General features: G+C 30.0%; 2 protein-coding genes across 2 annotated transcripts; one reads left to right on the forward strand and one right to left on the reverse strand.

Annotated features, from left to right (window-relative positions):
- Nucleotides 1-989: 989 nt before the first annotated feature.
- LOC110627531 lies at nt 990-1862 on the reverse strand. The gene is made up of 2 exons (XM_021773881.1): nt 1773-1862; nt 990-1667 (listed from the first exon to the last, which is right to left on the reverse strand). The coding sequence occupies exons 1-2, from the start codon at nt 1860-1862 to the stop codon at nt 990-992; spliced, it is 768 nt and encodes a 255-aa protein (XP_021629573.1).
- Nucleotides 1863-5730: 3868 nt separating this feature from the next.
- LOC110628867 (peroxidase 27) lies at nt 5731-7282 on the forward strand. The gene is made up of 4 exons (XM_021775691.2): nt 5731-5987; nt 6062-6250; nt 6331-6496; nt 6592-7282. Exons 1-4 carry the CDS (start codon nt 5766-5768, stop codon nt 6999-7001), a joined length of 987 nt encoding a protein of 328 aa, XP_021631383.1. The 5' UTR covers nt 5731-5765; the 3' UTR covers nt 7002-7282.
- The last annotated feature ends 7612 nt before the right edge of the window (nt 7283-14894 follow it).

Below are 14894 nucleotides of genomic sequence, written 5' to 3' on the forward strand. Positions count from 1 at the left end.
ATATGAGCTTTCACTTTCTTGAAAGCACTAAAAACCTCATCTTTTCTTTTGAGCATCTCAATCCACATATAACGACTGTAATCATCCACGAGAAAGAGAAAATACATCTTTCTGCTGCATGTGGTAGGTGATATTAGCCCGCACAAGTCACCGTACACGAGTTCCAGAGGTTTGGTTGCTTGATACTCTCCTGCTTTCGGGAAACTCGTGCGATGCTGCTTACTGATCACACATTGTTCACAAATGTGTTTCACTATTTCTATTTCTGGTAAACCTTCCACCATGCTTTCTTGTGCGAGCTTGCGTAATGCTTGATAGTTGAGGTGCCCGTAGCGTGCATGCCATAAGCAAGACTTTTCAGATAGCCTTGTCAGGTGGCACTCCGATTTTGCTTGTGTTATTCTCATCGTATAAAGGCGATTTTCTACTCTCTGCACCTTGGCTATCAACCTGTCCTTTGCATCATATACTCTCAGAATCCCTCCTTTCACCACCACTTTTACTCCTGATTTGTCGAGTTGACCAAGGCTTATAATATTGGATCTTAATCGAGCAATGTAGTATACGTTCGTTAGTTTGAAATGATCTCCATTCTTGCACTGAAACACTGAAGTGCCTCAGCCTTCTACCTTGATGACTGAACCATCACCGAACTTGATATTCCCTTTGATTGATTCGTCGAGATTAGTTAAGGCTAGCTTGTTACCTGTCATATGGTTGCTTGCCCCTGTACCATAATACCACATGGTTCCTCTCGTTTCTCCTCCATCGAAATCATGCATCTATTCTTCGTTCAGCATTAGCTCCTCTTTCTTCTCTTCATCAATATGGATTAGCTCACTGGTTTCTAACATCAACAATGTCGACTCCTCTTTAACTTGCTCCACTAAATTTGCTTCATTTTGTTTCTTCCTTTCAGCTTTACAATCGAATTGAAAATGGCCATAGTTGTTGCAATTGTAACACCTGACCTTTTTAATATCAAACTTCTAATGGTGTTGTTCTTCATCATCTTGTTCTCGTCCTGTTCCATGAGGGCCACGACCTCTGTCGCGTCCTCCTCTTCCTCTACCGCGTTCTCTACCACGTCCACGTCCACGTCCCCAGCCTCTGCTCATGTCCTGTGGGCGCTTCTCATTGGATCTTAAGGACTCAGCTCGTGCTTTCCACTCTCCTTTAGTGAGTAGCACATATTCGTCTCCTCTGGAGTCGTAGCTTTGCAACCTCTCCTCGTGAGCTTTGAGAGAACCAGTTACTTCTTTAATTGTCTTAACAGACAAGTTCTCGAATTTTTCTATGGTTGAGGCAATCTGAAGGTATTTAGAGGACACTAAATGTAGCATTTTCTTCACTACATACGTTTCATCGACCCTTTCACTAAGAGCTCGGAGCTTGTTGACAACTGTTGAAATCTTTTCGGTGAATTCATCAACAGATTCACCATCCTCCATCTTCATGCTTTCGAGCTCCCATCTGAGAGCTTGTGCCCGTACTTCTTTGACCCTTTCTGCACCGAGGTTCATAACCTTGAGAGCGTCCCATGCCTCTTTAGCCAATTTCTTTGCCCCCAACTGTAGCAAGGTGTCTTCGGTGATCCCTTGGAAAATTGCAGCCAATGCAATTCGGTCCGAACGAGGATCAACTGAACCTTCCGATTCAACGACCTCCTAAACACCTTGAGCTTGCATGTAGACTTGCATCTTGATTGCTCAAGCTGCATAATTTCTCTTTGATAGGAGCGGATACTGCAGAGAAACGCCACCTTCTCTCACGGGTGCTCTCCCTACAGTTGCTGCCGACTGATCACCATTGTCGTTGTTACCATTATGGATATCACTCGATGATGATTCTTGCCGAGACATGTATTTGGGCATAAACAAGGTCCTAAGCTCTGATACCAAGTGTAGACTCTAAAGATGAACACCCAAGAATGCGAGCGAAGTTGTGGACCTGTAATTTCTCAAGAATCTGCAATTTTAGAAGCCTCTGCAATTTCTATGGTTTCTGCAGAATTTTGAGAACAGAGGAAATTTGCTCAGATTTCTTCAGAACTTAACTGATGAATTTGATCGGCTTATTGTCGTTATTTAGACTTGAATTCACAACTAAAAAAAAAAACCAATCCAAGCTTGAAGCCATATTGCATAAATCTCGAATTGAGAGAAAACAGATGCTGAACAATTCAAAAACAAACATGCAGAAACAGAATGCAGAAACAACATGCAGAGTGGGTACGTGAAAACTATGGTCACAACAGCTAGCATAACAGCTTGCATAATAAGCTTATTTCCTTCATTTATGAACCCAAATAGGTCAGTCAATCATGGTTTTCTGGGCTTTCTCACACACTTATTTCTTCTTGTTATAATTAGTCAAAATCTGATTATTCTTTTTTTGTGAAAGCTGATGATTCCTTTACTGCCATATTGGTCTATGTAGATGACTTAATACTTGTCAGAAATAATATGACAAAAATTTGTTCCATTAAAATGCCTTTGGATGATTCATTCAAAATAAAGGACCTTAAAAATCTTAAATATTTCTTAGGTTTCGAAGTTCTTAGATCCTTAATTGGCATTTCACTGTGTCAAAAGAAATATGCCCTGGAGCTTTTAATAGGAACATGCTATTTAGGATATAAACCTGCAACAACTCCTATGGATTCCTCTTCCAAGCTTTCAAAAGACAAGGGAGTTTCTCTCGCAGATATTTCATCCTATAGGAAACTTATTGGCAAGTTGCTTTACTTAACCATAATAAGGCTAAGCATATCCTTTGCTACTCAACAATTAAGTCAACTCCTATCTGCACCACTGATTTATATGAGAAAGCTCTCCATCATGTACTTAGATACATTAAAGATGCTCCTGCACAGAGATTATTCTTTCCTTCTTCATCTACAGTTAAACTCATTGCATTTAGTGACTTTGATTGGAGAAGTTGTAAGGATATTGACATTCTGTCACAGGCTATAATGTGTATCTAGGGAATGCTCTTATTAGCTAGAAATCCAAAAAGTACCATTTCCCATTCTTCCTCTGAAGCGTAATATCAAGCTCTTGTTGCTACAGCCTGTGAATTACAATGGCTTCTTTATTTTCTAGAAGACCTTTATGTCTCTCATCCCCAGCTAGCAATTATCTACTCTGAAATCAATTTGCGCTGCATATTGCAAATAATCTTACCTTTTATAAACGTGCAAAACATATAGAAATGGATTGCCATTTCATACGTGATAAAGTATTATAAGGGCTCATTAAGCTTCTTCATGTCCCTTCTCATACCCAATTGGCTGATATTTACACCAAGGTTCATACTCAAGCTGGAAATGTTTAACATCCATTCATGTTAGAGCTAAATTCAGAGGATGATTTAGCTGTCAAACAATTTATTTACATTCTATAAATAGTAAACAATGAGATTGTCAGCTATTATTTTTCAGTTGGTTAGCTTAATTAGTTACATTACTTCTTCTCGCCTTCTTGTATCTTCATCTTGTGTATAAAGTACTCCTTGATCTCTAAAACGACACAAGAAAAAATTCTCCTAAATACACCTTTTCCATTTCTTGATAGTAGGATTGACTTGGGAATGAAAAACTTTAATAAGACAAAATGATATAATTTTAGATTATATAATTTACCTGGAAAATGTGCTTGCTTGCTACCAATAAAAAACTTTTTCTAATTCAAAAACTTTTAGAAATATCCACATCTTTCACCACGAAAAGAAAATCACTATAAAATATTTAAATGCTTCTTTACATCTAAAATTTTTTAACATGTTATTTAGTTTAAGGAAAAGTGAAAAATACTCAGTTTATCATTTTAGCTTTTATGATTCAATTTATTTCAAAATAGTATCTTGTGGTATCTCTCTAGTAGCAAATAACGATAATTTTTAGACTATGTCGAGAATACTGACATGAAAATCATATTATAAAGTATTGAATTATAAATATTGAAATGATAACGATTGAAATTACATGAAACTCTTTTTTTATATATTTTTATCTTTTAATTAGTAATTATATTTTGCTTGCTACGTTGGCGTTGGCATTTCTTAATAGTGTTTGAAAATTGCTGATAATTGCTGATAATTGCTAATACTGCAATATTATGAGATATTATTTAAAATAAATAAAACCACATATATTTTTTATATATTTTTTTATTTTATAATAATATAATTTTTTATTATTATAAATAAATATTTTTCTAAATAATTATTTATTTTATTTATGAAAACATTATATAATAATTTTTGTTTTAAAAAAATTTCAATTTTATATTTAAAAAATAATTTAAATAGTTTTTTTATAAAAAAATAGAAAAAAAAAACTTAAAGCAATTGACTAAATTTTAGTTAGATTCTTAAAACCCTAAAAAATTAATTTTCCATTTCCTCATATAAAAATTAATAAATATGAACACAAAACTCTACTTTTTTTCAATATTTTTTTTTGAAATTTTTCAGTAAACTACTCCGATTGAATATCCTTACCTTTTTAATTATTGTTTTCTAATATATAAAAAAATGCAATTAGTTTTGAGAAAAGTAAAAAATTTGAAAACGAAAGGCATACTTTTACAAATTCTTCATAAATTAATTTTAATTTAAATGATACTAGCTATTCTTTTTTTTTTTTTTTCTAAATTGTGAACCTTTAAATTTCATTACCAATAAAAGCCAAATAAAAAAAATTGCATAAATAAATTATTCATAATATCTTTTATTAGGGTTGTGCAAATTGAATGAAATGCCTGTTTTATTACTTAAGTTGGTCCTTTAATTAGTTGGAGGAATGTTTGAGCCCCGTTAGGCGTGAATGCATGTCGTCAACGCTTCTCAACATGGCCTATTTGTAAAAAATTATAACCTAAAAATCCAATTCCATGTATCATAAATTTAAAATTTTCTAAATTCCTTGCTTAATTCTATAACAGAGTTCACAAATCTTTCTAATATATATATATATTTCAACAACTCCAAATTTTGTAGTTCGAAATCTCTCATCACTTTTATATTCGTACACATATGATTTCAATATATAATTCAAAAATTAATTTTTTTATTTTAAAAGAGGTCGAGTATAATTATAAATTATAAGTAATATTTTCTTTTTACACAATATAAATAATTAAATACGAATAATTCAAAATAAATAAATGAAGAAAATTAAACTCGAGGTTTCACGAACTTTCTACCCTTAAAAATTAAAAAAAAAAGATTAATCACACTACCTCTTAATTGGCTGAAAATTTGGTTTGTTGGATTGTCTTTCTAATAAACAAAATGATATGATAAAATCTTAGTTGGATTAATGTCTGTGTTTGAATAATTGTGATCCACAACTACCAGAGAATATGTAATTCCCAATTGGGATATTTAAATGAAATAATTAAGTAGAGAATCTTTGAGCTAAGCAGTAGACAAATTAAATACTACAAATGACACTGATAATTAAGCTAGTTGCCACTAACGTGCAATCACTAAATTAAGCATATCGAGTCATGAAGCTTAAAAAATGCAAAAGATTTTTCTTTTAAAAAAATTCTCTATTTTTATTTCTTCTAAGTCAGCTCTTAAAGCTAATTGACCTTATTTAATAATAATAATAAACTCATATTAACGGTAATATAGCTTTGTCAGAGACATCATCAATGTCTTAGCTTAATTATAAAAGCTCTAGTTACTTGCTATTCATATTGCAGTGTTTACCAACTTATTCCGACATTGATTTTCTGCTCATTTAGAGAAAATCAATGGCTGTTCAAAAGATGATTTGGGTTTTGTTTTCTCAAATGATTCTCATTCTCTTTTTCTTAGATTTCACTAATGCAAGTGGTCTGAAACTAGGGTTCTACTGGAGGAGTTGCCCTAATGCAGACCAAATTATCAAAACAACTCTTAACAAATACATTAGAAGAGACCCAACTCTTGCTGCTCCTTTGTTGAGAATGCATTTCCATGATTGCTTCGTTAGGGTAAGTTTCTTATTGCTTCTTTGATCAAAATCAATATACATGTGAAGCCGCCATGAACATGTAGCTGTTTGCAGGGATGTGACGGTTCTGTGCTATTAAATTCAAAGAGAGGCAATCAAGCTGAGAAAGAAGCAATCCCAAACCAAACCTTGAGAGGATTCAATGTGATTGATGCTGTGAAATCAGCACTAGAAAAGAAGTGTCCTGGTGTGGTTTCTTGCGCTGATACCTTAGCCTTAGTAGCTCGAGATGCAGTTTCAATGGTAACTTGATGTTACTGTATATTAAATAAGCTGATACCTTAGCATTAAGCTTAATAAAAATGCTTTAATGTTTGTTTCAGATTGGGGGACCATTTTGGGATGTTAAAACTGGACGGAGAGATGGAAGAGTGTCAATTGCCTCGGAGGCTTTAACACAGCTGCCATCTCCTTTTGCCAACATAAGTGAGCTTAAACAAAATTTTGCTGTCAGGGGTTTAAATGTTAAGGACCTTGTTGTTCTATCAGGTGACTACTTTCAGTTTATATATATAATACTCTGTCTCATTCGTATTTCTACAAGGACAATGTATAACAAAAGTTATATAAATTTTGTGTTGCAGGAGGACACACCATTGGCATTGGGCATTGCTTTATAATATCAAACCGCTTATACAATTTCACAGGCAAAGGCGACACTGACCCATCACTAGACCCCAAATACGCAGCAGCATTGAAGAAAAAGTGCAAGCCAGGAGGAGACAACAAGGCAATTGTGGAAATGGACCCTGGAAGCTTCAAAACATTTGATGAAGATTACTACAGAATTGTGGCTAAACGAAGAGGGCTCTTCCAATCTGATGCAGCTCTTCTTGATGATGTTGAAACCAGAGCTTATGTCCAGCTTCAGTCTCTCACCCATGGATTCACTTTTGCTCAAGATTTTGCTGATTCAATGGTTAAACTTGGTGATGTTGGCGTCCTCACTGGCTGCCAAGGTGAAATCAGGAAACGCTGCACTTTCGTCAATTAATTATTCCCCATATTTCTTCTTCTGCTTCTCCTAATAAAATAATGATTTGATCAATCCATTGATCGTATTGCAGCAAAGTTACATGTTTGTGTAAATTTCTTTTCAAATTTTTGTATTCTTTTTTTTTTTTTTTAGGTTTTTTATGTGAATTTCTCTGTATTGGTTTTGTGAATGTGGGAAACAAAATGGTTGCCGAAGGTAGTTTGATGGTAATTATTGAAAAAAGGCTAATGAGGCCTTGCTCTACTGCAAATGTTTGAAGCTTTGAAATCAAGTGGTTCAATTTCCGTACTTTTTTCATTTGTTAGTTATTCTTTATTTTGCATTAAATATGTTGAATATGCAAATTAAGAGCGAACTTGACAAAAAAAAAAAGATTTTACATGGATAAATTCATTTTTAAAATATAAAATTTCTTTTATAATACAATTTATAAACAAATCACAAAAAAAATTCATTTATATTAACATTGTATGTAAATTTATTATACTTAATTTTGTTTCAAATAAAAATAAAAAATCATTTATATTACAAACGAATTTACAAATAAAATATTTGTTCATGTCGCAATTGAATTTAATATTTATTATAATTTTCGTTTACATATTTATTTTTATTAATAAATAGATTTTTACTTACAAACAAATAATCCATTTATCTATTTATAAACAAATTGCTAATCTGTCTAATTCATTTATAATATAAACTATTAGTATGTTTGTAAATACATTTATTTAGGAGTTAAAATGATTATAGTAAGAATACTTTTAGGTATTAAAATTTATTAGTTTCGCTAAAATTTTTATAACAACGCGTTCTAAATTTAATTTAAATAAATTTTTGAATTTTTTTTACTTAGTCAAAATAATTAATCCAAGTCATGTATTAGTTCAAGCTAGTTGTATATAAATCCTTTATAATTAGTATATGTGGTAATCCACAATTTTATTCTTTAGAGATAGGTGAAATTTTTATCCTAAATTAAAAAAAAAAATTACTATTTAATTTTTATAATATGAAAAAACTCATTAATTGGTCACTCAATTTTGAATAATATATTAAAAAAGTTTTAACATTTGAAAAAAATCTAGTAATTAATTTTAGCCGTTAAGTATTACAAAAAAATTTAAAATGTCTATGACATGGAGGAACTAATTAGTAAATTTTTTAAATTTGAGAGATTAATTAAAAAGTTATATAGATTAAATAGTAAAATACTTAATGAAAAAATTATTGGAGAGACTAATTAGTAGATTTTTTAAAACGTTTGGAACTTTTTAATGTATTTTTCAAAATTGATGAAACAACTGGTGAGTTTATCCTTGGATTAAATAATAATTTTATCTAAAAAAAATTTACCAAAAAGGCTTATATGAAAGGTGCATTTATTTTTTAACTCATCCTAAGCTTCCTCCTCATATCACTCCGTCTTCGACAAAACAGAAATATGATGTCCAATTGGACAACTCTTCCAATAGTTTCTCTCTTTTCCGTCTCTCTAAAGGAATAAAGGCTTCTACTACCTCAATTATCCTGAGCAAGGTATACAATGGAGTGCATCTAGCTCACGGGTTCTGCTCCCAACTCCCCTGCCCCTTACCTCCGCTGTAAGGCATACAGTTAGGTGAGGCTTTTGATTATAGATAATTGACATTAAATTATTCATCTTTTTAGTCTTGTCTTCCACTGTTATAATCAATTGTGTAGATCCCTTGCTCTGTGGTTGATCATTCTTTTATTCTGACGGAGGAACAGTTCGTTATGCTAGTGTCCATGCTTATTTGGGTAGAATAGCTAGCAGAAGCTATGATTTAGAATCTTTTGCCTACACGCTCATTTTCCTTCTCCGAGGTCGTTTATCTTAGCAAGGGTACCAGGTTGTTTCTCTCAACTACACTACCGGCAAAAGTGTGAAAGGATTGAATGAACAGAATATTGTTGATAAGGTGCAAATTTGATATTTTGTCATGATTGATCTTATAACCATTCCTTTAAATCCTTAAAGAAGCATTTCCTTCAATAGTGATCTTAAATATATGATATTCCTTTAAACTATGATATGTCTGTGTCCTATTTCAGGTGACACTCTATGTACTATTGACTGCTGTTGGGGTTCTTATAGCAGTGCTCAAAGATTTTCCTTCAATCTATTTGGAACAACATGGCCCTTACTTCTACTTTTTTATAGGTTGATGAGGAAAACTTTCATCATTCATGGTTTAATAGAGTCCAATAATTTTCTGACCTTATTAATAATAGTTATGCTTTCTAAATGTAGACGATGTACCTCGTCCTTATTGAGAGGTCTGGTGCAGAGGATGGGCTTTCTTCAGTTGAGATAATGTTCTATAACAATTTATTGTCTCTTCCATTTTGATGTTTCTGATCATAGTTACAGGAGAATTTCCAAACTCTGTGGTGTTCTATTTGCTAAGGTTAGAATCTCAAAGCCTTCTCCTTTAGATTTGAATCGTCATTACAGCATTAGTAATCACTGCAATTATTCCAAAAAGTTATCATCAAATTTGCAAAAAGTTAAACATGACAAACATGAATACTTTCAAAGTTACATTGACAGATTTAATGTAGAAGCCATTCAGATAGATAACCTGAATATTAAAACTGCCTGTGAAGTAATTAAAAAGGACTGCCAAACTCCAAGTTTGTTGAATCTCTCGTAAAAAAAACCAGCCTGATTATTTTCATTTAATGAATAAGGCAAAAGCAGTCTACGAAAGCAGAAAGGAGGAAAGGAAGTTTTACTATCTTGTTGATTATTATTTATTAAATATCAACAATTAATTACAGTCATTACTCATGAAAAGAAAATCCCTATTTCTATATTGGGACATATTATGTAGTAATATCTAGGGAAAATTACTTTTTAGTCCCTGAGGTATAGCGTAATTAACGGATTCGTCCCTCTATTTTTAGAACCCAACACTTTCGTCACCGAGGTTTAATTCCGTCAAAATTCAAGGTCCCTCCGTAAAAAATTTCTGTTAAGTCAATGATTTTCACCTGGTCAAAGGAAAGAGAATAAATATAATTCCAAAAATACCCTTATCAATAATAAAATGAAAAAAATACTATTTAGTCCCTATAGTATGAAAAAACACGCTACTTAGTCCCTCAATTTTGAAAAATATATTAAAATGTCCCTAATATTTTAAAAAGTCTACTAGTTAGTTCCTCTATTAATTTTATCACTAAATATTTTACTATTTAGTCCCTATAGTTTAGAAAAAAAAATTAATTAGTCTCTCAAATTATTAAAAAATTTACTAATTAGTCACTCCATATCATGGAAATTTTAGATTTTTTTTTATAACACTTAACGACTAAAATTAACTGAAAGACTAACTAGTAAATTTTTTAAAATATCAGAGACATTTTAATGAATTTTTAAAATGGCGAGCAGTGATCGATGACGAACAGCATCACAAAAAATATTTATATTGAGTTTTAACTTTTTATTTTTAATAATTTAAATTTTATATATTTTGATTTTTATTATTTTTGCTGAATTTGAATCTTAAATTTATTAAAATTTTTATTTGTTTATGGAAATTGAGTTTAAGATTTTCTTCGTTGAATTTTGACGAAATTAAACTTTAGGGACTAAAATGTTGAATTTAAAAAAATAGAGGGACAAATATGTTAATTATGTAATATCTAAGGGACAAAAATGTATTTTTTCCTTTAATTCTTTGAGAGAGAGACCTATAAATTTGTAGGAATTAAATTTCAGGTACTAAAGTATTGAGTTCTAGAAAGGGTAATTCGGTCATTTTTCCTATCACTAACGGCATTTTTGACGGAGGGACCTCTAATTTTGACGGAATTAAACCTCAGGGACGAAAGCGTTGAGTTCTAAAAATAGAGGGACGAATATGTTAATTACGCTATACCTCAGGGACTAAAAAGTAATTTTCCCTAATATCTAATATGTATCAACCCAATTATGGAAAGTTTTCCTTTACTATTAGTTATGAGTCAAAAAACCAATCATTTCTTATCTAAAAAATTAGCTAAAGTTTTCCTTTATATTCATGGCTTATTTGAAAAGTGTCTAAGAATTCAAGTTAGCTAAAGCACATTACCAAATGATTTAATTTTCTTTAAATAATTATTAAATTTTTAAAAATTAAATTAAATTATATGGAATTCTATGTTAATTAAAGTAACGGATGCATGTGATATCAATATTTCAATAAATATAAATTACTGAAATAATCTCATAAATATATATTTATATAGTTTATACAAATATCTAAATTTAAGTTTATTATAATTATAATTTTTATTGAATATTATTTGAACTCCTGAGAAAGTTTTAGAACATTAAATACTTTGAATAAAGAATTCTATTGAAAATATTCTAAAAAATAAAATTTTATCTCAATCAGTAGATCAAGCATTTCACAAATAAAATTTTATTTATTAATATAGTCAATTTGCTAAGGATATTTTTAATGGAAAAACTGAGATCACTTTACAAGTATGGTAGATGAGTAGCTATAATATCACTTAATGAGAAAAATAAGTATTTTTCACCTCAAGAAATAACAAGGTATTGATCCTGAAGCATCATCTACTAATGCAATAAGGATACCAATTTATATATCTTACTAATGCAACGTAGCCCCTCCTTGAAGACCAGTTCTCCCCTGAGAAGGTTAAATTTTCGCAGAAAATTATTGTCGGCGGCCACAATATAACAACCCTTTTTACATCCATAATCACAGGATTAATTAGTCAGCGAAATTTTTTATCAACGAGTCAGCCACATCATTACTAGATTTTAACTTTGTTCTCTTACTGTATAAAAATCGATAATTATAGAGATAAAAGTATGATATTCTCTTAGACAATTATTCTTAAATTCAAAATATTATGATTCTTTCACCATTCTCTTTAATTTATTGACTTAAAAATTAGAATGACCGTCGTAAAGATCAATCATTTCACTTTCTCTCTTACAAAATTGATCAATCACAATATAACTATATTTGATGGACTAATTACAGTACGGTTTAATTTCGATCACATTATCTACTGTATTCTAATATCAATACATATAATATTAATTGTCAAATTGAAAATTAAATTAATAAAATTAAAAAATTCATTGATATAAGAATATTACAAATTAAATTTGAAGGTTCACACTAAAAAATAGAACTAATATATAAGAAGCTATATTAATATATATATATTTTAACAATTGCTAAATTAATAGTTTATTTTTGGAGCCTATATAAAAGGATACAATTATAATCATGAATAATATGATCAAAATTAAATAATAAATAAATAAGTAATAAATTAAAAGCAAATGATATTTAAGTCATTTTACTTTCTCCATGGACCCTAGCATGCCCTTTTGAAGGATTGTGGACAGAGATTTTGTTGCATCATTTGTCTTGATAATGACCAAATCAACATGTTTCTCACTCCTGTTGCTCCACTCATGCTTATGGTGTAAAAAATAAGTTTGAAGTGAAATTTCAGAAAGAATATAACAAATTATTATTATTTTTGTTATTATTCCCTTGAAAGTTTCAATGGATTTTGTTTCATACGTAAACTTTACTTTTCTCTGTAACCTCCATATTATTAATTATCTTAAATTAAATGTATATGATGGATGAATATTTTAAACTCAGAATTTTCTAATAAATAAAATGAAAAAATAAAAAATAAAGAATTTGTGAAAGGAAATACAAACTAAGACTTTTTTTTATGAAAAATAATTTATAAAAAAATATTTTTATATTTTTTAATATTAAAGCACTTGAAAAAATTAATCAATGTAAAATATTTTTCTTGTTAAAAAAATTAAATTATTTTAAAAAATAACTATAGTGAATTTTTACACTTCTGAAAAATTTTTAATACATTTTTATATAAATTTATTAATATATTTTATTTTTAAATTAAAATTAAATAATGTAAAATAAATTATTTTATTAAAAAATATATTTTTTATTTAATTTTAATTTAAAAATTAAAATATATTAATAAATTTATATATAAGGATGTCAATAAAATTATTAAATTATAAAAAATAGTTTAATTTTTTAAAAAGAAAAATACTTTTTTTTAAAATAACTTAAATTTTTTTAATTAAAAAATTTTAAATTTAAAAATTTAAGAACACTATCCATTTTAAGAATCCCAATATGCAAAACTAAAAGACTAAGAATCCAACAATTAATCATAGTAGCCAAGAACTCACTAATAAAAACTAGAGTTATGTAAAACCAACGGCAAACATAAAAACCAAATTTCAATGGCAAAATTAGGAACTAAAGCCAAAGAAAATAAAAAATAAAAATTGAGATTCAAAATAACATAAAATTCTAAGGAAGACTCTTATCTTCTTTAAGCAAAAGTCCTATCAAATTAAAAGAAAAAAAAATGAAAACTTTCCATTCAACAGGTGCTCTTCAAGTAGTAACAAAATTGGGTGTATTTACTGTTGCCATAGAGTCTCAAATAGAAAAAGCAGCTATTAATTCCTGCTATGGAGCATAAGTGAGTTTTTCTCTGATAGATCTCTTTGTCATCGTATAGAAGATTTCATTCTTTCAAACGAGAGAGACTTTGTATTTTGAATAGGTAAATAGATGATAATGGTAGATAAGATGAAATTGTTAGGGATTTGGAGATGTTAATAATAAAGGTAGAGATGGAACTAGAGTGAAATTGAGTTTTTTTTTTTTTTTTTATAGTTTTTGAGGGGTGCATACCTTTTTATTTATAAATAATTTATTTGATTTTTTATTTTTATTATTTAAATATAAAACTAATATTTTATTTATTAAAAACTTACTTTACTAATTTTATTGATTTTGTTAATTAACACAGTTAATTTTAAAATTATTAGGCCAAAATTAAAAGTTGAGGAGTTTGATTGGACAAAAAAAATTTGAAGACTTAATTGATTATTGATTAAAGGGCTAAAATGAGACTTTTGTCTAAAATAAATCTAATTTAATATAGTTCTTAATTTGTAAATATGGTCTTACAGTTTGATTCAATTTAAGACTCTGTATAGCCCTACCTATCAGGGAAGAGAGAATATTTGATCGGGTATCGAGATTGAGAAGGTGCCATTTAACCACCTGATTTAAGCAGGCTTAGGTGTTCTATATATGGAAATAACTGATTGACCTATAATTATGTTGATCATGATATCATTCCAACACCACTTAACGTAGTTAAGAGGAAAGAACAAAGTTCATTTACTCAAATAGATGTAGCTCCTCTATTATTCAAAGGAAGGAGAAGCCTCAGGATTGATGGAGAATATATCTTGTTGGGTAGCTCTGACTTCTTGGTCGCTAAGGTGACCACTTCAAAGCAAGATTTAGGAGAATTCCCAAAAACCATTTCATTTCTGTCCTTCCAAATATACAATAGAATAAAACCAAAGAGTTCAACTAGACCTTCACCTTCATGGTTTTGATGCAAAATGTCACATACCTCTGTCCACTATGTTGCTGCTAATAAGTAAAGACGATCTGAGTCGAAGTGGCGAGTTTATCCATATAGACACTGCATGGGGGTAGGAGAAAAAGGCATGATCAATTGTTTTCTTTTCACCACAGAATGCATAATGTGGATTCAAAACTTGAATTTGACGATATAAAATCTCCTTCACAGGAAGCTGTTCCACATAAAGAAGCTAAAGAAACATCCGAAGCTTGGTAGAAAGGTTAAGTTTCCAGAATTGTTTCTAAAAATGGGAAGAAAGGTTATATGGAAGCTGGCCCGAAGTACTAGAACTAGGCATTTGTTGCAGCTTGATTTGTCTGGCCATTCTATAGCCCGATTTGACAGAGTATTCACCTCTACAATTGAAGTGCCAAAGCCAAGTCCCCTTTC

The sequence above is a fragment of the Manihot esculenta genome, chromosome 12, assembly GCF_001659605.2.
Source record: "Manihot esculenta cultivar AM560-2 chromosome 12, M.esculenta_v8, whole genome shotgun sequence".
Classification (NCBI taxonomy): Eukaryota; Viridiplantae; Streptophyta; class Magnoliopsida; order Malpighiales; family Euphorbiaceae; genus Manihot; species Manihot esculenta.

What these genes read in the sequence shown, in the direction of transcription:
- LOC110627531 (XM_021773881.1), bottom strand. Translation starts at nt 1,862, where the DNA reads ATGTCTCGGCAAGAATCATCATCGAGTGATATCCATAATGGTAACAAC. An exon ending in CAACTGTAGGGAGAGCACCC is followed by an intron (nt 1,668 to 1,772) that starts GTGAGAGAAGGT and finishes CAAGGTGTTTAG; the next exon opens with GAGGTCGTTGAATCGGAAGG.
- LOC110628867 (XM_021775691.2), top strand. Translation starts at nt 5,766, where the DNA reads ATGGCTGTTCAAAAGATGATTTGGGTTTTGTTTTCTCAAATGATTCTC. An exon ending in TCCATGATTGCTTCGTTAGG is followed by an intron (nt 5,988 to 6,061) that starts GTAAGTTTCTTA and finishes AGCTGTTTGCAG; the next exon opens with GGATGTGACGGTTCTGTGCT. An exon ending in CTCGAGATGCAGTTTCAATG is followed by an intron (nt 6,251 to 6,330) that starts GTAACTTGATGT and finishes TGTTTGTTTCAG; the next exon opens with ATTGGGGGACCATTTTGGGA.